A 27,481-nucleotide genomic window follows, 5' to 3' on the forward strand; every position below is an offset into this window, starting at 1 on the left:
TGGTATTGTAAATTTAAACAGAAAAAAATATCTAATTCAAATGCTTTTAAACCAAATTCAATTTAAAATGTGGGCGATTATGCACTGCTTTATAAAACTAATTCTAGCTTTTGTGCAGGTCTATGTGTGTGTGTGTGTGTGTGTGTGTGTGTGTGTGTGTGTGTGTGTGTGTGTTGGGAGAAGAAGGGCCTTTTAAAGAGTAAAACATCTTGTCCTAAAACTAAAGGTAATATAAAGGTAAAATTATGGAGAGCCTTGATGTCAAAAGTAATCAGAGATGAATATTATTGCTGTAAACTGATAGCAAGAAAATGTGTCATGAGAAAATTCGCATTTTCCTTTGAATAGTTCTATAGTAATTCTTATGGTACAAGCTACATTGCAACAGTATAAAAGGTACCATAACAGTTTTCAAAGTCTGAATTAAGATAACAAAAATAAATCATTCACTCACTTTATTCCACTTACAATATTTGAAAGAAAATAAATTGTTTGTACATATTTTCCTATCTGGAATGGTAGACAGTATCAATGAAATTGTCGTCTTTTTAAATACTCAATAGTTTTGTCATTGGTGTCATTGCTGAAGCATTATCTGTGATAGTCATTTAGAGAATGTACGCCTAAGAATTTTCTCTGAAGAAAACTGTTGGAAGAGTTTGTTATTTTTAATCTGAATAATCTTTTCTGATTAACTTCAAAATAGTAGCTATTGTCTAGTTTGTTAGCTCAATGAGTCACTTATTACTAATCAGAACGACATCACACTATGGCCTTTCTAAATCATTAAGTTCAATTTCATTAATCAAAATTGAATTAAGCATTATTTATAATTCTTCCAACTAGGGAAATAATTTTTAAAATCATTGCAAATTTCAGAATGTTTTTATGTATAGCTTCAGTGACATGTCATGAGAGATCTTGGTTAATTAGTAACCAAGTTGTTAATAACCAAGTGATATTATATATACAGTACTAATTAGACTTAAATCACTTTTTACCCTCAGGCAATGGCTTTTAGTGAAAAATATTTTTAATGCTAAAGATACCATCTAAATATTGACTAAAAATATTTTTAAATACTTTTCATTTTGACATGAAAAACATTAATAAAAAGTTTCTAACTTTAAATTCTCCATCATTAAGGATGGACAAACATTCTATACATGGTGAACATTCAGTGGCTCCCAAAATCACATAGTTGTGTATTCATCACCATGATCATTTTTTTGAAAAATTCCATCTCTCCAGCAAAAGAAATAAAAAAGAAAAAACTCATACATGCCATACCCCTTACCTCCCCCTCTCATTGACACTAGTATTTCTGTCTACTCAGTTTATTTTAACCTTTGTTCCCCCTGTTGTCTATTTTTAATCTGCTTTTTTACTTATCTGTCCATACCATAGATAAAAGGTGCATCAGACACAAGGTTTTCATAATCACACAGTCACACTGCAAAAACTATATCATTATACAATCATCTTCAAGAAACAAGCCTACTACAACACAGCTCTACAATTTCAGGTACTTCCCTCTAGCCACTCTAATATACCATAAACTAAAAAGAGAATTTCCTATTATGCATAAGAATAACATCCAGGATAACCTCTCAACTCTGAAATTTCTCAGACACTAACACTTTATTTTGTCTCATTTCTCTCTTTCACCTTTGGTCGAGAAGGTTTTCTCATTCCTTTAAGCCAAGTCCCAGCTCATCCCAGGATTTCTATTGCCAGGGAGGTTTACACCCCTGGGAGTCATGTCCCATGTGGGAGGTGGGGAGGGCAGTGAGTTCATTTGCCTTGTCGGCTTAGAGACAGAAAGAGGGAGAGGCCATATCAAGATGGATTTTATTTGGATATTATATTTTTAAATTCCCTCTTACTTTAACCAATGGCAATACATTCTCAATAGTAAACACGACAAGACATTGATGTGTAACAATTTGGGCACAGAGATTGTTACCAGACAAAGGCTGTGGATTCTTTTGCCTGACGTGCTCAATAAAAACCAATTCCTGAGACACCGGGGTTTCAAAGAGTGAAAGAGTTTATTACTAGGCCCGTAGTAGGAGAGTAGCCCAAAATCTGTCTCCCTGAATTACAGCAATTCTGATAGTTTTATTAGAGAAAAAAATGGGCAGGGTTAGGATAATGAGTATAGTGGCCCCAGATGATATAATTAGAGGTGATCTAATTATTGAGCATGTGCAGATTGATTACAGGCTTCATCATCAGAGAATGCATGTAAGAAAATGGTGGCATGAGGTATGGATGACTTGTAGTTTCAAGTATAAACTACTGCACTTGTCCAACTGGCCTACTTTGATTAGATCCAGTCTCAGTTATCAAGATAACTCTGGATTTGGGGTGGGTTAGTTCTGGGCTGACAAGACCCTTCATTAATAACATTAGAGGCTGTCTTTAGTGATTGCAAGACTCTAAAATTGAAAAACTGGATAAATGGGTAAAAATGAAGGTTAGTTACAAGGTTTCTACAATCACAGAGGCAGAAGAAAAGAGCTGTACAATCATTACCAGAGATCAAGGCAGCTAGGATTACAATTTAGAGATTTCAGGAATTTCCCTCTGTCTACTCTAATATACCAGAGTGCAAAAAAGAATATTTATATAATGTTCAGTAATCAAAATCATCCCTTAAATCCTGATTTCTCAGTTACAGGATCACAAATTCAAGTAGCTTTTCAAATACCATACAGGCACAGGTTTACTTGGAAGACTGTAAGGAAGGGTAGGACGTGGTAGGCAATGGTAGGATCTGGAAAGCATATTTTTGGTCTGTAGACATTAGATTTTTACAGCAGTGCTCCAGCTGTGCAACACATGAATTTGAGGGCAGAACTGAGTATGGCCACTAGTTCATCACCTCTAACTGGACTATCAATTTATGAGGGGAATAGGACTTATCAACAAATTTAAAATGGTCTCCTAACCCTGCAATTCCAGGCTTCACAGTGAAACTTCTCATCACGGCCTGCCTTTTGAGCACTACTAGGGCTCTGCCCATCCTAGTAAGTACTTCTGACCAGGTTGTTGACTTAATTTCAGTTTTAGGGTCATAGCATTTCTAGGCCAGAAGGCTTTTTCGATACCTTTTTATATTATATAAGAGGCAAGTGGCGTCCAGAAAAGCTGTGGAACCAGGACTTCACATCTTCTAGCTTAGTCCAAGGCCCTTTCCATACAAATCCCAGCTCCCTGTGCCACTTGCCAGCTGTGTGACCCTGAGTGAGGCACTAACCCATGATTTCCCTCTTTCACCTAAAATTAGGTAAAAGAATACCCTCAAAGTTGTGCCACGGTGATACATTGAAAGCACTTAAGAGTTATAACTTGAATACAGGAAGCTCTCAATAAAATCTAGCAGTGTCAAGCAAGTATTCTCCAGTGACCTAGATCTTAGTTAAGGAGGTTTGAATTGAGTTTCTAACATCCTTATCCCAGGTCATCTCATGCTTTCTTAAACTGCTGTTCTGTGGAAATGCTGTGGCAGCAAGAAATATCTACTTCATTATAGATTTCATTTTACAGAATGGAGTTTTTAAGGCTACCTACATTGGTCTGCCTGCTGGAATGCAATATACCAAAAACAAAATGGCTTTTAAAAAGGGGAATTTAGTAAGCTGCTAGTTTATGTTCTAATGCTGAGAAAATGTCCCAATTAAAACAAGTCTATAGAAATGTCTGATTTAAGGCATCTGGGGAAAGATACCTTGGCTCAAGAGGGCTGATGACGTTCAATGTTTCTCTCTCAGCTGGAAGGGCACGTGGCAAACATGGCGGCATCTGCTGGCTTTCTTGTGGCTCTACCAGAAGAGACTCTCTCCAAAACGTTTTCTCTTTTAAAGGATTCCAGTAAGCAACTCCACCTTCAATGGGTGAAGACACACCTCCATGGAAACAATTAAAATGCTCCCACCCAGTAATATTGAATGAAGATTAAAGGACATGGCTTTTTTAGGGTCCACCGCAGATTCAAACCAGCATATTCCACCCTTTGAACTCTAAAAAAGACATGTTTTCCCCATATACAAAATACATTCATTCCATAACAATATCAGAGAACCTTAAACCATTGCAGTAACATTTCAAATACAAGATTAACACAAGATTAAAATCAGTACACAGTCTCATCAAAGTTAGTTTAGGCATGGACAGTCCTAAGGCAAAATTTTCTCCATTGGCTCTGGACCTGTAAAACTCAGAACACATTATTTACTGCCAACATATAAAAGAGGAACATTCATAGGATACATGTAGTCATCTCCATAGGGAGGAAGGAGCACAGGGGTCACCGAACCCATACAGTTTCAAAAACCTGCAAGGCAAAGTCCATTAAATTTTAACATCTGAGTGTCATTTATCCTCAGGGCTTTAGAAAGCAGCAGTCCCACTCTTTCCAAGGGCCTACGGAGTGGCTTCCCTGTCTCCGAATGCAACCTTGGGGGACACTGGGGAGACCAACTTTTTCTCGGCTCTACCCTCTCCAAGCATTGGAGCTGTAACTGGGCTCTCTACCATCTTCGACGCACACTCTCAACCCTTCCATATGGTGGCAGCCAGGCTCTTCCCAAACCCCAAGGAATGCGCTTCACCCTCTCCAAGGCCTGAGGTGGCATGACTCTTCCACTGCAACAAGGTGGAAGACCCATCCTCTGCTTTCAGGGCAAACTCACCCTCTCCATGTGCTTGGGTGGGTCCGCTCTTCTGGCCTGAAGCTTCTTAACTCCAAACCCCAGACTCAATGGCTTTGCCTCTGAAGTTATTTTTCTTCCAACGTTTCCCTTCTCTGAACCCAACAGTCCAGACTGGCAGTGGCTCTGTTTATACAAGTCCCACAGCGCTCTCATTGGCTTTTTATGCAGTAGCCTTGGATCATGCCCATCAGACATAAGGAGTTTCCACAGATTCTTCCTGGATAACTCCATGTCCAATTCTGGCTTTCTCTGAAATTGTTGACTGGTTCCACATTTGGTTAAATCATCACACAGGGCACTATTCTCTGGGGTCTCCCTTTCTGGAGGTCCAGAATTTTCCAGAGCTTCAATTTCTGGTTTCTTTATACCCAAGAGTTCAGTTTTCAGTTTATCTCTTTCCTGCCACATTTCACTATAAGCTGTGAGAAGAAACCAGGCTGCACTTTTCACATTTAATTTGGAGATCTCTTCTGCTAAACATCCAAATTCATGGCTTTTAAAATCTGTCTTCCAGCCAAAGCCACTAGTCAATGTTGCCAGATTATCTGCTATTTTAAAACAAGGATCGCCTTCCTTCCAGTCTCCAATAGCACATGCCTCATTTCTGTATCTTTAGAGTCCATGTTTCTACCAACCGTCTCTTCAAAGCATTCTAGGCCTTCTCTATCAGGCTTCTCACAACTCCTCCAGATTCTTCCCCTTATCCATTCAAAAAGCCGTTCCAACTTGTTTGAAATCTGCTAACCACAGCAGCATCCCACTGTCCGGTACCAAAATCTGTTCTAGTTTGCTGCCTGCTGGAATGCAATATACCAAAAACAAAATGGCTTTTAAAAAGGGGAAATTAGTAAGTTGCTAGTTTACAGTTCTAAGGTTGAGAAAATGTGCCAATTAAAGCAAGTCTACAGAAATGTCCAATTTAAGGCATCCGGAGAAAGATACCTTGGTTCAAGAAGGCCAATGACGTTCATCATTTCTCTCTCAGCTGGAAGGGCACACGGCGAACGTGGCGGGGTCTGCTGGCTTTCTCATGGCTCTACCAAAAGGGGCTCTCTCCAAAATGTTTTCTCTTTTAAAGGATTCCAGTAAACAACTCCACCTTCAGTAGGTGAAGACTCACCTCCATGGAAACCATCAAAATGCTCCCACCCAGCAATACTGAATGAAGATTAAATGACATGGCTTTTTTGGGGTCCACCACAAATTCAAACCAGCACACTTTCTAAATTATGAATGTAAACACAATACTTATGCCTGAATTATAATTGGGTCCAGCATACAGGTAAATCCTTTTCTGTCCAGTTTTTGAAAACCAGATTTGGACAAAAAGTTTCATTCAAATATAGAGCCCCTAGATAACAAATCTGTTACCTTAGCTCACCATTGACAAGTATTATTGTGTCTAAAGTTCCAAACAATTTGTATTGCTTGTTTCTTTAGAAGATTATTATGTGCCTGGAAATGTTGAAGTATATATATTTCATGAATTCTAATGTTCTAGCTTGCTAGCTGCCTGAACACAACATACCAGAAACAGAATGGCTTTTAAACAGGGAATTCAATAAGTTGGTAGTTTACAGGTCTAAGGCCGAGAAAATGTCCCAATTAAAGCAAGTCTATAGAAATGTCCAATCTAAGGCATCCAGGGAAAGATACCTTCGTTCAAGAAAGCCGGTGAAGTTCAGGTTTTCTTTCTCAAATGGAAGGGCACATGGCAAACAGTCAGAGTTTCTCTCTCATCTGGAAAGGCATATGGTGAACACGGTCAGGGTTCCTCTTTCATCTGGAAGGGCACATGGCGAGCACAGCGTCATCTGCTAGCTTCTTCTCCTGGCTTCCTGTTTCATGAAACTCCCCAGGAGGCATTTTCCTTCTTTATCTCCAAAGGTTGCTGGCTGGTGTACTCTGCTTCTTGTGGCTATGTCGTTCTGCTCTGCTCTCTCTGAATTTCCTTCTTTCTCCAAAAATGTTTCCTCTTTCATAGGACTCCAGAAATTAATCAAGACTCACCCAAATGGTTGGAGACATGCCTCCAGCTAATCCAGTTTAACAACCACTCTTGATTAAATCATATCTCCAGGGAGATGATCTAATTACAGTTTCAAACGTTCAATACTGAATAGGAATTAGAAGAAATGGCTGCCTTTACAAAACGGGATTAGGATTAAAACATGGCTTTTCTAGAGTACATACATCATTTCAAACCAGCACATCTTATATATACGTTTACATATTTTAACATCTCAAATTGTAATGTGTCCCACAAACACAATGTGATAGAAAATATTGGTCTAATATTTTTTTAATTCATGATATATGAAATAATGGTGCATTTTACAATGATGGCATCTTAAAACATATACAGTAATAGTAGAAAATCATCAACTTCACCTTTGTATTCCTTTGCCATCCATTGACTATATCTATATAAATGAGACCTATGAGTTAAATTTGTGTTTATTATAGCCTGAATATGTAGGGCAAAGTAGGCGAGAAACTTTTCACTGCATATCTTTTAAAAAAGGAATTTTCAAAGGAGTGAGGGAGCTTTCAAAATGTTTGTTTGGGATACATAATTTAAATTTACATTTACATACACTCATTTCTTTGAATTTATAAATGTTGAAAACTAAATAGAAAATGCAATTTATCCAAAGATAAAAAGGCATGCCATACATAATCTTAAATGTAAATAAAAGCAATCTTTGGATATAAGTTTAAGGGCAAAAAGTACTTGGTGTTCTAAGCCATTGGTTTAAATTTCTTTGATGTTTCCCTATTAGTTACTCAACCGTTTTACTTCAGAGGTCAATATCACTGACAAATATAATGTTCAATAGCAGCTTGTTACCTATTTTCATTTAGAATAAAATCTTTTAATTAATAACTTAAGTTGAATCAATTATTTTGACTATGATGAGTCTAGTTACAGTGTGTGATGAGAATGTTACTCTCATTCTACAATATGTACTGGTTTACAAATAGTATGTACCCCAGAAAATACATGTTTTAATCCTGATTCAATCTTGTGACAGCAGCCTTTCTTTTAATTCTGATTCAATACTATAAGCTAGAAACTTTTGTTTAGATTATCTCCACAGAGATGTGGCCTGCCCAATTGTGGGTGTGACCTTTTGATTAGATAGAGATGTGACTCCACCTATTCCAGGTGGTTCTTTATTAATTATAACTGGAATCCTTTAAAGAGGAAACATTCTGGAGTAATAACAGAAATGAAAGAGTCGACGAAGAGAGAGCAGACACAGATGTCAACACGTGGAGAACAGAGACACGTATGTATGGAGATGCCTGGAACCTAGCAGATGTCACCATGAGATGTTAAGCAAGCGAGAACCTGGAGAGAGTCAAGGGAAGCCAAGAGATGAAAGCCAGCTCTGGAGAGGCAAAGCGAAGAACACCCACAGGAACAGGCTGAAAGCAAAGGATTCCAGGAGCTAGGGACCAGCAAGGGACCAGCATGCCTTCAAGCTGATAGAGGTGTTCCAGATGCATTGGCCTTTCTTGAATTAAGGTATCTTTTCCTGGATGCCTTAGTTTGGACATTTCCATAGGCTTAGAACTGTAAACTTGTAACGTATTAAATTCCCTTTATAAAGCTGTTCCAGTTCTGGAATATCACATTCGGGCAGCTTGCAAACTAGAACAATAACCTATTTTTGACTTTTAGTAAACCATCTTGCTGCTTGCTTTTCTCTAATAAGTTTTTTTTTTTCTGGCTTTCTATAACTTATTCTCAAAGCCAAACAATATAATTCTTTTACCTTCCTTGTTGGACCCTCACCAATCTCTCCTAATTTCTGGATCCTTATAACATTTCTTCAATAAAAGCCAGAAAAATATTAAATATATAATAGAATTACCTTTATGCTATCTATAATACTTTTGCTGGTAGAGCCAGATAGTGTTCATTCAGTTAAATTTACTATCTATTACCTAATAGAGTCTTGAAAAGTACTGGAAATAAAGAATGAGAGAAGGTTCCAATCTTCAAGGAGTTCTCAATCTGATAAAAAAGAGAGATTCATAAATGAAAAATACAATGCAATCTGATAAGGGCATCCAGATGCAAATACAAAGTAGACATGAGCTGTGGGTCAAAGGAGACTTCACAGAGAAGGTGGTATTTGAGCCAGGTCATGAATGAAAAGTGGAGAGGGTCATTCCAGGCAGAGGGAACAGCAGGTGATGGGCACAAACCTGAAAATGGTACTTTGTGGGGGAAGTGACCACCATATTGGGGCCATGTTTAATTTGGACAGTATTTAAATGATGATTTTTTTGAAAACCTCACACACATTTAAAGTGGCATCTTGCTCAACTTTTTGCCTGATACCTTAAGTATTTTAAACATACAACGAAGACCTTGCATAATTTTATCTCAGGTCTAAATGTGATAACTTCCCTTTGACTCGTATTTAACTTCAAACTGTTTTTCTTTCAACTTTTAGTTGGTTTATGGAAATTTGCCACTAAAGTTATAGTACTTCATGGGACAATTCTTTCACTTTACCGTTTTTACACGTTGTTCTAACTGAATCTTAGCTGTTAAATTTCTAAATACTTCACTTCATAGTTACTGATTATTTGTTTTAGTAGGGACACAGTACATTCTTTCCCTTTTATTTTTGTTAAATTCATTGAGATTTGCTTTGAATTGATACAAAAATCCAGGAGACTTGGCTTATAATTAGAATTTAGGAACCCTATTAACATCTTATGTTTAAAAAAGAATCATTAATATTTAAAATGGAAACCTTTTCTACCACTAGATGGCAGAACGGTATTTAAAAGCAAGTAAAGAATGAATTCCTACTGCAGAGAAATTGGTAGATTTACAGGAACCATTGAAAATATTAAATCCTCTGACAAAAGTTTATTCATTTCTACTAGTAGATCTGAACTCTTAATACCTATTTATTTATACTTTACTTTTCTGTGCCTTTTAAAATCATTATTGGCCACAGACCATCCTGGAAAGAGACCCTAACAGAATAATTTTCAGAATTGCCCTATCTACGTGGATGCGATTTTTTCTCTCTCTCAGTGGTCCTAGCTAAGACAGGGAGCAGAGAAAGGCATCATGAGATAAACACTCTGGGGCTCAATACCTTGTTCTTCCCTAAGAACATGTCATGGTCGAGATGATATTTGGCTTCTTTATTCCTGCATTAGTATACGTTCTGAGACAGACAGCTCAACTAGCAGAAGGATTCATCTTTTAAGTAGAGTTGTTAATTCCTCGAGCAAGCTGCCAGTCTCTTAAAACAGAAGACCATAGTTGTCTTAAAAATTAGGTTCACGGAAGTATCATTCACATAAGGAATTTGTATCATTCAAGAAAGATAGCACTTGTGTGAAGTGTACACAGTGGGTTTCATTTACCAACCATGCTGATCTTAACCATTTTCTATCTTAGTTATATAGTGACTATACTTACAAGGCAGCTATAAGAAAACATTTCTATGAATTAAAAGAGTTTAAATCTAGATATTGTGTCAGTTTTTTAAAAGTTCTGTATATAACACATAACCAAAGCACTAAGCCATGAAAGGGAATTAATTTTTCAATAAAAAAATTTCATGTACAAAATACTTCAACTGATAAATATATCACATAAATTAAAAATAAGTTAAAAAATAAACCCATTGACAGCACCTATCTTTGACTTTTCTCACAATCACTTCTATTTCAAACCAACTGGAAGTAAATTCTTATTTATTTTTATACTGCCAATAAAAACTTTGTATAACTAATGGATTAAGGATAATATCTTTTTTTATGTTTAGGACTTCTTTGAGGTAAGATTTTATTTCTATAATTATACTGATAAAAAGCAAGTGACATTTTTTTATTAATTAAAGAAAAAAAAAGAAATTAACCCAGCATTTAGAAATCATTCCATTCTACATATGCAATCAGTAATTCTTAATATCATCACATAGATGCATGATCATCATTTCTTAGTACATTTGCATTGATTTAGAAGAACTAGCAAAACAACAGAAAAAGATATAGAATGTTAATATAGAGAAAAAAATAAAAATAATAATAATAGTACAAAAAAAAAAAAGACAAACGAACAGACAGACGCAAGTGACATTTAATTTCAGATAAGGAAACAATAACTCTCCTGAAATATAAAAATGCATTGCAGGGTGGGTAACGGTGGCTCAGCAGGGTAGAGTTTTCGTCTGCCATGCCTGAGACCCGGGTTCAACTCCTGGTGCCTACCCATGCAAAAAAAAAAATATATATATATATATATGCATGGGAGACTCGAACCCAACTGACCTGCCCAAATTAGATCTCATCAGTAACAAATGAATTACCTCTAATATCTTTACATTAGAATTTCTGCAGGTCTGAAAGGGTAGTTTTTCATAATGCCTATGATAGTTCATTAAATTTAAGCTTACAGTAATTCGAATACTAAATTTTACCTCAGGCTTATTTTGTCTTACGGACATTTGATAGTAAATAATGAGAGAAGCCTTCTGTGAAACTACCAAACCTAGAATGGCCTGATCTCAAGGCTGATTTCATCAGCTTGCTTGATGAAAAGTCTATAAACCTTGAGACTCTATTTTGCATCTCACCCAAGTGTGCTTTTATTAAAATGCATACAAAAAAAAATTGTACAGACCAAAAAGGTAGACATTTCTTTTTTTAAATATCTGAGTAAATCCATCAAAATTATACAGTATGTATTTATGTTAGCCTACATTAAGAGAAACTGATAATCAAAACATTCCCAATCCGGATTTTAAGAATGAAATGGGATTTTTACCCATCAGTTTCCCTTTGACAAGTTTCATTGTTCTGAAGCACTTTTTTGTTTTAGTTCTTCTCACCAATTCGAATGTTCTTATCAGGCCATCAGAGGCCAGGTCAGGGAAATTACTTTCTATGATGAACAGACAGCTAAAGGCTCAATTTATCAGACTATTGGAATAATAGAATCACCTTATTTTCCACCTCCTAACACACATAATTATGCCAATATTAACCTATCAGCAATAAAATAAAATAATAAAATAAAGTGAGAGACACAAGTGCAAAAGAAACAGAAGTTATGGTCAAAGTACCTTCATATATGACTCCCAGGGGTGTGAACCTTCCTGGCAATGTGGGACAGAAATCCCAGAATGAGCTGAGACTCAGAATCAAGGGACTGAGAAAACCTTTTCAACCAAAAAGGGGAAGAGTGAAATGAGACAAAATAAAGTGTCAATGGCTGAGAGATTCCAGAGTCCAGAAGTTATCCTGGAGGTTATTCTTATGCACTAAATAGATATCACCTTGTTAGTCAAGATGTAATGGAGAGGCTGGAGGGAACTGCCTGAAAATGTAGAGCTGTGTTCCAGTAGCCATGTTTCTTGAAGATGACTGTATAATGATATAGCTTTCACAATGTGACTGTGTGATTGTGAAAACCTTGTGTCTGATGCTCCTTTTATTTACCTTATCAACAAACAAGTAACACATACAAATACAAATAAATAATAGGGAGAACAAATGTCAAAATAAATTTAGATTGAAATGCTAGTGATCAATGAAAGGGAGGGGTAAGGGGTATGGTATGTATGAATTTTTTTCTGTTGTCTTTTTATTTCTTTTTCTGAATTGATGCAAATGTTCTAAGAAATAATCATGATGATGAATATGCAACTATGTGATGATATTGTGAATTACTGATTATATATGTAAAACGGAATGATCATTAGTTAAGGATGCTTGCGTTTGTTTGTTGTTACATTTTTTAAAAAAATTAATTTAAAAAGTACCTTCATATAGTAGCTATAACCTACACTGTCTATTTCTGACAGAAATAATTTTCATATTACTATCCCAGAAGTATTCTTTATTACGATTAGTAAAATCTCTGAATATCTTTCAAGTACTATCATACATTTTAAAATATCTTTATCTTGAAGTCAATACTCTCAGATTGTGTCTGCTTTGGTAAATTAATAATACAATGAAAGCCCATGTAAACAAGACCAAACTAATTATAAATGCTTTCTGCAAAGGACATATTTTTAAATCACTTCATTGAATAAAGCTCCACATATATTTACAAAATAACTAACCACTAAATAGTCATGAGCATAAGAAAGTTTATATTGTAAGACAAGGGCAGCACTTAGCCTCTAAAAAAGGTTAGAATTTTTAAGGTTCTCTTTAGCTACCAAATATCTCCTCTTAAAGTAGTTATGGTCTTAAGTAACAAGTTTAGCATATGTTTTTCTATTTGACTTTGAAATACTTTCAAATGTTTGAAAACACCTGCTGGCAAGAAAAATACCAATAGCAGCTACTAATCCTTAAGATACTTTTAAATAAAGCATCTTTGGGCCAAAATCATGTAAACAACTTCAACTATGCCAGCCAAAGCAGGTTTGGTCATTACCTCTCAAATCATAAACCACAACTACATTACTGCAGATAACATGAGTACTGCTTATGCAACATATAATCTTTCAAACTGCATATTTAAGTCATAAACCAAAAAAGGTTATGTGTTTTGTAACACCTGACTTGTCACAATCTTTCTCCTTACATCCTCAGACAATTCCTTACAAGCTTATTCAAAGAAAAAGCTTACGAGTTACCAAAAAATACGCATGACTTTAGTAGGGAAAATAAGAGACAGCAAATAGAATTTGAAATCAGGCAGACTTTATACAAATCTCAGCTCTGTCCATCACTGGTTAAACTATAAACAACCTTTAAAAATATCATTTTCTTCATCTGTAAAATGCAAATATGACCTAAATTCAAAGGCTGTGGTGAAGACTAGGTGATAGAAATATTCAGTATTTGTTATCTCTTGTTATTACTCACTTTACTACACGTCTCTAAAAGCAAAAAAATATATATCACTTACACCTACAACATAAAAGCAAATATTCCAAGGAAGCCCCTGATACTGTTTCAAATAGGCCAAGCCCTTGATCTTGAGGCACACTCTTATGAAGCTTATTTATGTGGCAGAAAAGCTAAGTATACCTACAGTTTTGCCTCAGAGTTACTTTCAGAGTACTCTTTTGTTGCTCAGATGTGGTCTCTCTCTTTCTAAGCCCAACTCTGCAAGTAAAATCATTACCCTTCCCCCTACATGGGACATGACATCCAGGGGTGAAAGTCTCCATGACAAAGTGGGATATGATTCCCAGGGATGAGCCTGAGCCTGGCCCTGGCACTGTAGGATCACCTTCCAGACCAAAAGAGGGAAAAGAATCAAAACAAATAAGGTATCAGTGGCTGAGAGGGTTCAAATAGAGTCAAGAGGCTACTTGGAGGCTACTCATATGCAAGCTTCAGCTAGATATTGCTATTTATCACGGTTTGCCAACTCCCAAACAAAACCATTCCTGCCAACCCTAAAGAATAGCTAGGGTTTTATCTGAGTTTATACAAAGGTTTCATGCCCTATGATTACCTTCCAAAAACCTATAAACTCCAAATAGGTTCTTCAGTCAGATAAATCCTGAAACCCAGAGGGGCCCAGTCTCACCAGAACATCAACTAGTTCCATCGCCCTATCCCATTTTATTGACAGCACCTTTACAACATGAAAAGATTAGACATGGCATAGGCCACATACCCATAAGATTGGGAGAAAAATCAGAGGAGAGGGTAGAGTTATAACAGAGAAGATAGGATTTAACAAATGAGTATGACTGCTGAATCATCATCTTGATATTTCTTTCAGTCTCTGGTGGCTTGGACCAGCTAAAAAACTAAAATTGTGCAACTGTGACCCATACCAAACTCTGAAATCTGTTGTATAACTAATTACTGGAGTATGCTTTGAAACTTATTGCTTTTTCATATGTGTTATTTTTCACATTTTTTTTTTATTGAGCACTTCCTATGTACTGGACATAGAAGATAAAGAGATAAAATGTCTATGTTTTCTCTGTGCTCACAGTCAAGTTGAGGAAAACGGTAAGGCATGATTAGTTAGAGTGTGGAAGATTATAATTCCCCAAAATGGCTACAGTAATATTGCTGGTCCCATATGCTTTTCCAGAACCTTGGCACCCACTATCAAGAAGTAGAACCTATTTTCCCTTCCCCTGGACTCAAATGAGCCTTTATGATCACCTCAATAGGTCAACCATGAAGGGAGTGATACTGTGATACATCCCAAGGTGAGGTCATAAAATCCATATAGCTTGGCTTTCTCTGGGGACACTCACTCTTGAGACCCAGCCACCATATGTGAAGAAAGCCTCATCACATGCAAAGGCCTTATTTCAGGGTTTCCAGAAGCCCCCAACTAAGGTCCCACTGATAGCCAGCAATAAACCCAGGCACATGCATGGCTTTAGATTCTAGCTCCCAGTGTTTGAGCCATCCCAGCTGATGCCAAGGCAAATGAAGAAAAGCTGTCTTCAGTGAGTAGGCCCATACTGCAGCTTCGTGAGCATAGTAAATGTTCTCAGTGTTTAAATCCACTAGTCTTGGAGTGTTTATTGTAAAGCAATTGATAACCAGGGCAAAGGATGGTAAGTAACATGTTGGTGGGGAGAAAGGGATGTTTTGGGAATACTTGGGGAAGCAGGCATAAAGATAGGGACAGGTAAGGTGTGTGCCGGTTTGAATCTGTGGTGGGCCCCAGAAAAGCCATGCCCTTTAATTCTCATTCAATATCGCTGGGTGGGATCTAACTTTTGATTAGATGATTTCCAAAGAGGAAAACCTTTTGGAGAGAGTCCCTTTTTGGCAGAGCCACGAGAAAGCCAGCAGATGCCGCCATGTTCGCCATGTGCCCTTCCAGCTGAGAGAGAAACATTGAACATCATCGGCCTTCTTGAGCCACGGTATCTTTCCTTGGATGGATGCCTTTGATTGGACATTTCTACAGACTTGTTTTAATTGGGACATTTTCTCGGCCTTAGAACTGTAAACTAGCAACTTATCAAATTCCCCTTTTTAAAAGCCGTTCTATTTCTGGAATATTGCATTCTGGCAGCTAGCAAACTAGAACAAGGTGTCAGGTCAGAAAAGGTACCTTAGGGATAATAATAGCTGTGATAGTTAATTTCATGAGTCAAACTGGTCAGGTTATGATGTCCATTTGTTTGGTCAAACGAGCACTGGCCTAATTGTTACTGTGAGGGTGTTTGGTAGATGGATTTCTATCATTAGTTAGTTGATTGCATCTACTGCCATTGACAAAGGAAACTGCCCTCAGTAATGAGAGAAGCCTTCTCATCCAATCAGTCTTAAAGCAATGACTGAGGATTTCAGAAGTCAGAAAGAATTTCTGCTATTTCTTAAACCAGCTTCTGCTGGGGAATATAATGTCACCTTCACTGGAGTTTCCGGCTTGTGATCCACAGACTTGCCAATCCCTAGTCATAAGAACCAATTCCTAGAATAGATATTTGTGCATATATATATTTCGTATCTGTGGTGGTTTGAAGCTATATGTACCCAGAAAAACATGTTCTTAAATTTAATCCGTTCCTGTGGGTGTGAACCCATTGTAAGCAGGTCCTTTTGATGAGGTTACTTCAGTTAAGGTGTAGCCCAGCCTGTTCAGGATGGGTCTTACTCCTATTACTGGAATCCTTTATAAGCAGAATGAAATTCAGAGAGAAAGCTACAGAAGCAAGAAGCTGAAATCAATGAACCTAGAAGAGAAGGGAGCGGCCCTTCTCTTTAAAGACTTTTTTAAAAAGCAAATAGTAGGAAATATCACTTAATGATATAGGAGCAAATGTTCCTCCAGAAATGTCTTAAGATAACATTTTAACCTGTTTTTTTTCTCTATTATACATGATATTGGCTACTTATAGTTATCAGAAGATCACCTATTCACTCTAGAATTTATAGTTTCACCATTTTTCACTTCATAAATGTTGCAGCACAAACTCCCAAATACCATAAAAAATTTATTATCCATAGATTATGTGCTTTAGTCAGACTTTAAATGTTAACATGTTTTCAATTGAAATGTGTTAAAATTATTTAACATAAGCAAATGTCATTCTTCAGAGCATTGTTCAAATTTTCTTAAGAGCTTTTGTAAGTAATTTCAATTTTAGAGAATTCCATTCAGTGCCAGGAAGAAGCAACTTCTTCTTACCAAACAGTAAAGGCAGAATCAGGTTCTTTCATTCTGAGAGAAGGTCTTCCAACTTCTCACCAGGGAACTGGTCATCCTTGTCAAGTAGAAGTCTGAAATCCCTGATTGCATACTCTTCGGACCAGGTATTTATGGATTTTTAGAAAATTAACACAGTACATACACCTTACGGTGTAACTCTTCCAGAGAGGATTGAGGTAGCATCACGAAATTAAACAACCTAATGTTTCTGCAGCAAAATTTATAGTTACACTAAGAGGAATAAAGCTCCTGTCTATTTCTTCCCAGGTTTTACCAGCAAAGGAGTTTTGACACCAAAGTGACAAAAAAAAAAGGAAAAAAATAAAACTTTTGATTTATGTTAGCCCTAGTTCTGCCCTCTAGCTACACAGAATAAGCCGGATACCTCTTTCAAATATCTGAAGTAAAGAAAACAACCAAGTCTCAATTCCCTAAAACTCTTCTTTTCCAGATGTCCCATCTGTAGTCCAACAGAAATGAAGATGGAATTATGACAGTTCCTGTATGTCAGGTCGACAAGAATTATTACCATGGGACTTCCCCATTGGGTGTTATCGACTAACAACCTTAGCCAGAACGTGGTAACACATGTCCACTAAGACAATGTTATAAATGGTACTGTAAGTTTTCTTTTTACTTCCCAGCTTCCAAGATTCCTTAGAACACTAACCCTTTCCTTTCTCTGGGATTTACAATGATAGTAAAGCATCTCTCAAAAATCTATTTCAAGCAAAGCTACTAGAGCTAATTAATGAGTACAGCAAAGTGGCAGGGTATAAGATCAACACCCCAAAATCAGTACTGTTTCTATACACTAGTGATGCACAATCTGAGGAGGAAATCAAGAAACAAATTCCATGTAAATAGCAATGAAAATATTTAGGAATAAATTTAGCTAAGGATACAAAAACCCTATACACATACAACTACAAGAAATTGCTAAAAAAAAATCATGGAAGATGTAAATAAATGGAAGGGTATATTGTGTTCATGGATTGGAAGGCAAAATATAGTTGTCAATTCTACCCAAATAGATTTATAGATTCAATGCAACACCAATTAAAATCCAAAAGAACTTACTTTACAGAAATAGAAAAAGCAATAACCACATTTATTTGGAAGGGCAAGGTGCCCAGAATAACTAAAAATTTCTAGAGAAAGAAAGAGATCTCATACTACTTGACTTTATAGCATACTACAAAGCTACACCAGTCAAAACAGCATGGCACTATCATAAAGACAGATATACTAAAAAATGGAATAGAATTGGGTGTTCAGAAATAGGCCTTCTCATATATGGATAATTGGTCTTTGATAAGGCAGTCAAGCCAGCCAACCAACTGGGGACAGAGTAGCCTCTTCAATAAATGGTGTTTGGGAAAGCTGGATATTCAAACATAAAAGAATGAAAGAGGATTCATATCTCACAGTCTATACAAAAATCAACTCAAAGTGGATCAAAGACCTAGACATGAGAACTAAGACTGTAAAACTTTTAGAAGAAAATGGTGGGAAATAAATAAATCTTGTAATAGGAAGCAGTTTCCTAGACTTTACATCCAAAGTGAAAGCAATGAACAAATAAATCAACAAATGAGATCTTCTCAAAATTAAACACTTTTGGGCATCAAAGAACTTTGTTAGGAATGTTAAAAGGCAGCCTACACATGGGAGACATTTTTTTTTCATTTCTTTTTCTGGAATGATCCAAATGTTCCAAAAAAGTATCATGGTGATGAATATACAACTATGCGATAATATTGTGAGTCACTGATTGTACACCATGTATGGACTGTATATGTGTGAAGATTTGTCAATAAAAATTTTTAAATCAAATACAACAACTTACAACTAAGTTGTAACAAAATAAGTTACATTAATGTTACTAAATAAATAAGTTGCATTAAAAACAAAATAATACCCAAAACTCATCACTTTCTAATTATTTAGAAATAATCAGTACACTTTACTATTTAGCACACTTTACAATTACCTATGTCCTTGAAGTTAATTATCTCTATTGTACCAGTGGGGTAGAAATGCTGTATGGTGGTGAGCTATAATATTTAAAATCTTCCTAACTCTATGCTCAGTGACATCACATTGGTAGCTTGATTTTGGGCATGATGGGAATATTTACACTACAGAAATTATTAAATGTTATAGATCAATACTTGCTTTATTGTTTTATTTACTATCTAGGCTTAGAATATGATTATATAGCCTTAAGAAGGCAGACTAAACTTAAAAGTGTGCTACATTACATTACATAGTGAAAAACATTAAAAACAGAAGACATATTTTTCCAGTATTTAAAAGCTATTGCCTAATTCAGCAAAAAGTCATTCATGTCTTTGACGAATGTGTGAAGTTCCTACATAGTTCTTTGTTGTTTCAATTTCATCTTATCCATTAATGTAATGAAAATATCATTACATTTACATTAATGTAAATGAAAATATCAACCAACATTTATGTTAAATCTATGTCTGCTTATCAATCATGTAAACAAACAAATGTTCATAAACTTTTATTTATAGACTGATTTTGTTGGCAACAGAATTATAAAACCTGATAGTGGATTTTACAAGAACTAGCAAATTCCAAATGTATGGAATTCATAATAATGAGCATTGTGTATTTTATTTCAGTTGTATAAAAAAAAATCCATTTCAATTTTAACATTTCATTCTCCCAACAATACCTCCCTCTGACTCTGATCTCTTTCTGACCTACTTTTAATGACATACTTAATTATAGCAGAATGAAATAAACACATCAAGTTAAATTAGTAATATCCTGGACATGCTTTTTAATTTACTAGTCTTGATCTTTATTGAATAAAACAGTAACTGAAATTTCCTCATAAAACTCATGCCTCTAAAGTCAATAATACACAGAAAGTTTCCAGTTTTTGAAAGTAGTTTCAACAAGATCATATAAGCAAACTGTGAAGCAAATAATTTAAAGATAAATGACATTATATATTTAACTATATAACCAGTAGTATTGCTTTTCCTAAAGTACTTGCTGTGACAGATTCATCCTTTGGACTTCCAAAGATCAGTGGAGAAAAAAAGAACTACAAACAAAACTACATGGAAAGCAGGAGTTATGGCAGACCAGAAATTTACTTTACACCAATTATAATTCTTCAAAGAGCATCAGATGTTTAAATTTGATTTGTCATGCTTAAAGATAATATGCACAAAACATGACTACTCATACTCCTCTTCTTTTGATTAGAAAGTTGAAAAGTCTGTGTTCCATTTTATCATATTTATCAATTTCATCCTGATGCAAAACTTCCAGATGCAAATATTTTTTAAAGTGAATAAAACAATCTTTAAGTGAACTTTTTTTATCACATGAGTCCTGTATCAGTTCCTCCTTTTCAGTGCACGGTCCTTCGCTGGCCTTTAGCTTACATGGAGACTTCAAGCTATAATCCACGGCAGCTAGGGTCAGAGGCCTCACTCCAGTGTGCATCTCGTTTCTCTGCCACAAGTTTGATGAACTGAGAGTGACTGGCATAAAGCTTAAGTTTATCACTGATGTCCACCCATTTCACTTTTCCAGCATCATCTCCAGCTTCTAAGATAAGATTATCCATTATCTCACCTTGTTACCAAAGAGAAAACATCACAAGAAAAAGTAATTCAATTATTCATTTTGGTCAGCATAATTCTGTATCCTTTTCTTAATAAAAACAACATGAAATCATTATTGTATTAGGTGGCCAAGTGAATTAAAAACTAGAATTTTTTCAAATGACCAATTTTAACCAAGTTCTTAAATTTTAGGAAAAGGGCAACAATAGAAAAGCTTTTTCATTAGTAAGTAGGAATAGTATCTTTTTAAAAGAGAGTTTAATGGCTAAAATTCAAAACACCAACAATATCGAAACCTGGTGAGGATGCCAAGCAACAGGAATTCTCAGTCATTGTTGGTGGAATGCAAACTGTGACAGCCACTTTGGATGACCTTTTGGCAGCTTCTTACAGAGCCAAACACAAGCTTATCATATGATCCAGCAATGGTGCTCCTAGGTATTGACCCAAAAGAACTGGAAAGTTATGTCCACACAAAAATCTGCACCTGAATGGTTATAGCACTTTTATTCATAATGGCCAAAAGACGGAAGCAAACAAGCTGCCCTTTGATAGGTGAAAGGATAAACAAACTGTGTTACATTCATACAAAGTACCACAATGTATAATGATTCAGCAATAAAAAGAAATGAGCCATTAAGCCACAAAAAAGACATGAAGGATTCTATTTAAAACTATTAGCTCAAGCGCACTGCCAGTTTAGTTAAAATCTTCACAGCCTTATCATTATTAGCATTTGTCTACTTGGTGTATTATATTCTAAGAAACATATCATACTGTCTCTAAAAAAAATTGTAATTTTATGAATATCTCCTTGTAATTTTAAAAAGTTTTGCCTATGTAGCTTGCTCCTGTATTATTTGATACATTTAAACAAGTTTATAACAGTTTAAAAAAAAAAAGATATGAAGGAACCTTAAATGTATATTGCTAAGTGAAAGAAGCCAGTCTGAAAAGGCTACATAATGTAAGATTCCAACTGTAAGACATTCTGGAAAAGGTAAAACTAGTGCTTGCTTCAGCAGCACATACACTAAAATTGGAACGATACAGAGAAGATTAGCACGGCCCCTGCACAAGGATGACACGCAAATTCGTGAAGCACTCCATATTTTAACAACAACAACAAAAAGGTAAAGCTATAAGACAATAAAAAGATCAGTGCTTGTGGCAGGTTCTGAGGGGGTTAGAGAGGTGAGTTACAACAAGTGTAGCACAAGGCATTTTTAGGGCCGTATAGACTACAGTGGCAGATGTATGACATCACACATTTGTCAAAACACAGAGAACTACACAACACAAAGAGTAGACCCTAATGCAAACTATGTACTTCAATTATTAATAATGTAGCATTACTGGCTCATCAACTGTAACAAATGTACCGCATTAAAGCAAGATGTTAATATAATAGAAAAAAACATGTATGTGAGTGGGTACATGAAAACTCTGTACTTTCTATTCAATTTTTCTGCAAACCTAAAACTGCTCTAAAAATAACGTTTATTATTTTTTTAAAAAAGAAAGTGTTCTTATAAAAGGAGCATTAAACCTTATATCAAAATAAATTCCATGGTGTGTGAATATATTTTAATAAAATTGCATATAGGGGGTACAAGGGTAGTTCAGTGGTAGAACTCTCGCCTGCCATATGGGAGACCTGGGTTCAATTCCTGGACCATGCACTTCCCAAACAAAAAAACAACCAAACAAACAAACAAAAAACCAAACAAACAAAAATTCAACAAATGGTGCTGCAATATGGGAATATTCACATGGAAAAAGAATGAAATGTGACCCCCACCATACAGCATACAAAAAAAAAAAAAGAAAGAAAGAAAATTGCACATAAAAATAAAATAATAAATTCCAGAGGGATTAGAAATATAAATATAAAAAAAGAAAAAACTATTGATGATTAGTTTTATAGTCCTAAGGTAAACAGACTTTTCCAAGCCTGACACCAAACCAAAGATCATAACAGAAAATATTTATTCATTTAATTATCAAAAATGTAAAATAAGTCACTCTCAATAACTGCTGGAATGTAACTGGCATATCCCTGAAGAATAATTTGGCAATGCTTAGTAAGAGCTTTTAAAATATAAATACTCTCTGATTAGCATTCATTTAACAAATACTGAGGTGTCTCTTATGCAACAGACTCTGTCCTATGTACTGAGTATACAATAAAAAAATCTAGCAATCCCACTTCGAAGAATTTATCCCAAGGAAATAAAGATACAAGCCTAGATACTCAAGGCAGCACTATTTATACCATGCAGAATGGACATAACCAAACTTTCCATCGATAGGGCACTGATTAAATAAATGATGTTACAACTATACAATGGACTCCCATATAAGCATTAGAAATTGACATGGAAATATGTTCATGTAATTTTTAAGTGAAATGCCAAGCAACAAAATTAGAATGTACATTATGAGTCCTTTTTTTTCTTTTTTAAATCACTAATATGAAGTCTGGAAAAAATAAGCCAAAATGTTAACCACAGCTATATTTGGGAAATAGAAATAACTGGTGCTTTTTAAAAATTCCCTGCTTACATCATCTATTTTCTAAATAATTTGCAATAAACATGTATTATCTTTGTAATAGTATATTACATTCATAATTATGATCTCTATAATAAAATAATAAAGCTATTCTTTATTATTAAGAACCATTCTAACATCTCAGCACATAGGAGATTTCTAAATTACAATGATAAATGACAGTTTTCTGTGTATGCTCACTGTAACTACAACATTCAACAATCACTGGAGAACTAGAATTAAAAAGTAAACCTGAATCCAAAAGTTAAATTGAAGTATCTTATTTTCTAAATAACAACTTCCTCTATCAGCATGTTCTTTATCAAAATTAATAATGTCTGAAAGTTCTTGTACTTCTTCCTTCTAGTTAACTAATAAATTATTCAAAAAAAAAAAAAAACAAAATTTGTAAAAGTTTGAAGAGAGAAAGGGAGGGTAAAGACAGTGATTTGAAGAACCCATAAACCATCCAGTCAACATCTGGAGGATGAGACATTGTTTTAACTCCAAAAATAAATAGTTAACAAATTTATCAGTATTGTACTTGTCTTAAGAGACCTGCATTTAAGTTATACATCATCTACATATTTCTCCCTCTAAAATATTTCTTCTTAGTTCTCAATATCAGAAGGATCAACTCTTCTAGTACCTTCATTAGAATAGTAGTATCGTAGTATAGAGTGCTGGGAGTGCCTCCCAAGTTCAACAATCAAAAGCAGAGAATGTAAACATGATAGATTATCTACTTTCAGCCCTTCATTTTATGAGTGAAAAAACTGAGTCCAAAAGGAAAAATGAGTTACACACGGTTACACAGTTCAGAAAAGAGTCATAAGTACAACATTCAATCCATCTGATATGCTGCCCACTTCATTTCGCTACAGATCAAAATAAAATCCATAAAACATTATCCCGATTTAGCAGTAAAATATCTATTTCAAGGGTAACTACTGAATGTGTTAAAGACCATGATTAATGTTTAAGATAGCAGATTTCCCCCTCTCTTTTTATAACAAATCTGACCCCCCTCCCCAATTTTTAAAACCATGGACCAGAGAAAGCAAATACTTATTTTTTTTTTTAGTATCTGGGTATGTATGGGTATAGCTCTGTTCTTTAATAATGCAAAAAAAAATTATTTAAAATAGTTAAGACTAATATAAATCTGATATAATATAAAATAGTTAAGACTGATGTAAATCATTTCCCTTATCGCTTCCATACTTTCTACCCAAATCCCTAGTTGATGTGACTTTTGCTCTAATTTTGTACAAATGGAATCATACTGTACAAAGAATTTGATAACTTTAAGGTATATAATTTTAGTGCATGATTCATTATCCAAAGCACATAAACGCAACCTTAATTTCAAATCCTACCAACAGATTAGAGAAATTCAGTCACTAACTGAGACTTCTATGTACTCTTTTAATACCACATTTTCTGTTTCATATAAATACAAAATTCAGTTCACTAAGAGTAGGGCAGGGATCGTGTATACATTTTGATAATTTAATACTGGTATGTCGTGGTATTTGACCGAACAACTGGACACCATAACCCAGTGTAGTTGCCACATGAACTTAGCCATCACAGTTCACCCCTTGTCAACCTGGCACCCAGGCGTATCTCCTTAAACTATATTTAATCTCTATATAAGAACAATAAAGTCATAGTTTCACCTAATAATACTCAGCTGTCATGCAGAGTATTGAAGCTGTATGTATAGAAAAACATGTCCTTAAACTTAATCCATTCCTATGGGTGTGCAGTCATTTTAAGTAGGACTTTTTGATGAGGTGACTTCAGTTAAGTTGTAGCCCACCTCAATCAAGTTGGGTTTTAGTATTATTATTACTGGAGTCTTTTATAAGCAGAATGAAATTCCGACAGACAGAGAAAGCCACAGAGAGAACAGCGAGAAGCCAAAATAAACAGAATCCCAAAAGAGAGGCCAGGAGGGGCCTCCATGTGCACTGAGATGTGATAGAGAAGCCAAGGGCCAAAGACCACCAGAAGCAGCCCTCAAATTATTAGTCCTCCTAGTATTTGGGAAGAGAGTATCACCTTGAAACACCTTGATTTGGCCCTTTCTCTTAGCATCAAAACTGCGAGTTAATAAACTCTCATTGGTTAACACAACCTATTTCATTGCTTGAGTAGCCTAGACAACTAACACAGATTGAAATTTATACTATTATTCCCTGTGATCCACTAGAAAAGTTTTTCCTTCTTGTCCCTACAAACCTAAAGTCTACTGGTCTACAGGTTATTATTCCAAAAAGGAAGAGATCTCCACCAGGAGACACAACAGTGATTCCACTGAACTGGAAGTTAAGACATTACCTGGCCACTCTGGGCTTCTCATGTCTCTGAAGAAAGAAATTACTGTACTGGCTGGGGTGACTGATATGATTATTAAGGAGGGTAGGATTACTACTAGACAATGGAGGTAAAGAAGAGTTTGTCTGGAATACAGAAAATCCCCTAGGTATCTTTTAGTACTACTATGTCCAGTGATTAAAGTCAACTTAAAATTAAAGAAAACTTCAACAACCCAATCCAGACAAGACTACTAGTGGCCCAAAAACTTCAGAAATGAAGATTGGGTCACCCCACCAGGCAAAGAACCATGGCCAGCTGAGGTGCATGCCATGGGTAAAGGGAATATGGAATGAGGAGAAGGTAGTTATAAACATGAGCTACGATCATGTGACCAGTTACAGAATGAAGACTATGATGGTTACGAATATTTCTTCCTTGTTTTGTTATATTTGTATATATACATAAAGGAAATATCTTTGTTTTCTTCCCTATCTTTCCCCCTTATCATATGACATAAGTTGTATTAAGTTTATGTCACAGTATTCAAGTTACTGGATATCAAGTTTAAGCAAATATTACCCAAGGGGAAAGTACATTTCCAGTTATCTGCATGACAGCTGAGTATTACTGGGTGAAACGATGACTGTACTGTTCTTATTTAGAGATTAAATATAGCTTAAGGAGATACACCTGGGTGCCAAGTTGACAAGGGGTGAACTGTGATGGCTAAATTCATGTGGCAACTACACTGGGTTATGGTGTCCAGTTGTTTGGTCAATCAAGCACTGACCCGATTACTATTATGGATTTAAATCATCAGTAAATTGATTATATCTATGGTTGATTGACATCTCCATCAACTGAGGAAACTGCCTTTAGCAATGACAGAAGTCTCATACAATAAGTTGAAGGCACTAAAAGGAGAAGTGATGATTTCAACAGTCAGAAGGGAGAATTTCTATCTCTACTTCAGCCAGCCAGCTTCTCCTGGGGAATTCATTGAAAACCTTCACCAGACTTCCCTGATTGTGGCCTGCCCTATGGAATTGTGATTTATCATCTCCACAATAGTGTGAGCCAGTTCCTAAAAAAAAAAAAAATCTCATAATATTTACATTATGTATCTCTTGTCAGTTCTATTTCACTAGAGTACCCTGATTAATACATACATATTCTTATAATCTATTGTTAATCGGCTTCTGAGGTTAAATAGCCAGATTTAATCATGTTCCAGTAGGCTGTTTGACTTAAACAGATCCTCTAATCCCAGTCAGTTTAATAAATAAGTAAAATTACCTGTTTCATCATGATAGTTCACAGCTTCTGTCTCCATCCATGCATTATCAGTGTTTCGAGGATCATCAACATATCCCTGGTATATCTATTTTCAAAAGAACTCAGTTATAAAGAGTCTAGAGTGAAAGAGGAATGGGTAGAGTGGAAGCATGTTATCCTCGCTAGAATTAGAAATGTAAATATCATAGAACCTTTAATTCCATATATGATTGCCTTAAATTTCCTAAGGAACAATAATTTTCAGGAACCTTTTGAGGTAGCTTTTAAACTCACAAAGCTTCAACATCTCAGACTCTAATTTCAAACTCTGAGATAGGTAAGACTACATGATTTTTTTTAAGGCCCATAATTTAAGTACTTTTCTGTATTAACAGAGTCTGTGATTACAGCTTCAGAAATACAAAGGGAGATTCTTTTAGTTAAACAAGATATATAATTAAAAGTTTAATAAAGACTAATATTTAAGCAATTGATATGTGAAAAGATTTAACCTACCCATTTGACACAAATGTGACCCCCCAAACTGGACAATGTAGATAAATAAATAAGAAATTCCAATTCAGAAAAGAAGACAAAGAAATCCAATCAAAAGCCAACAGAGAAAACAGAAAAAAAGAACAAGGTAAAAAAGAGAGGGGAGAGAAGGAAATCCTGTCCTTTTCCTTACTGCTAGTGTACTATACCTTATAAGGTTAATTTAAAAATTGCAGTAGGTTTATGAGACTTAAATGGATATCAACCAGAAAAACTTTGTGCAATATTAAAGGTAATGATTCTTTCAGAGAAAACTGAAATCATGTAAATTAAAAAAAAAAATTTTTTTTTTCTATTGGATA

General features: G+C 35.3%; 1 protein-coding gene and 1 non-coding gene across 4 annotated transcripts in view; one reads left to right on the top strand and one right to left on the bottom strand.

Moving 5' to 3' along the window:
• Nucleotides 1-19,377: 19,377 nt before the first annotated feature.
• The window catches only part of NUDT9 (nudix hydrolase 9), a 176,258-nt gene continuing 168,154 nt past the window's right edge, over nucleotides 19,378-27,481 (bottom strand). For all 3 annotated transcript variants that reach the window (XM_077142895.1, XM_077142896.1, XM_077142894.1), the window contains 2 exons: nucleotides 26,646-26,730; nucleotides 19,378-20,481 (listed from right to left, as the gene is read on the bottom strand). In XM_077142895.1, the coding sequence (XP_076999010.1) occupies nucleotides 20,303-20,481; nucleotides 26,646-26,730 (264 nt within the window). In that variant the 3' untranslated portion in view covers nucleotides 19,378-20,302. The remainder of the gene's footprint in view (nucleotides 20,482-26,645; nucleotides 26,731-27,481) is intronic.
• On the top strand, nucleotides 21,481-21,587 carry LOC143668642 (U6 spliceosomal RNA). Its single transcript, XR_013168507.1, has one exon. It is a non-coding gene; the product is annotated as a U6 spliceosomal RNA (small nuclear RNA).

This window comes from Tamandua tetradactyla, chromosome 24 (assembly GCF_023851605.1).
Source record: "Tamandua tetradactyla isolate mTamTet1 chromosome 24, mTamTet1.pri, whole genome shotgun sequence".
Classification (NCBI taxonomy): domain Eukaryota; kingdom Metazoa; phylum Chordata; class Mammalia; order Pilosa; family Myrmecophagidae; genus Tamandua; species Tamandua tetradactyla.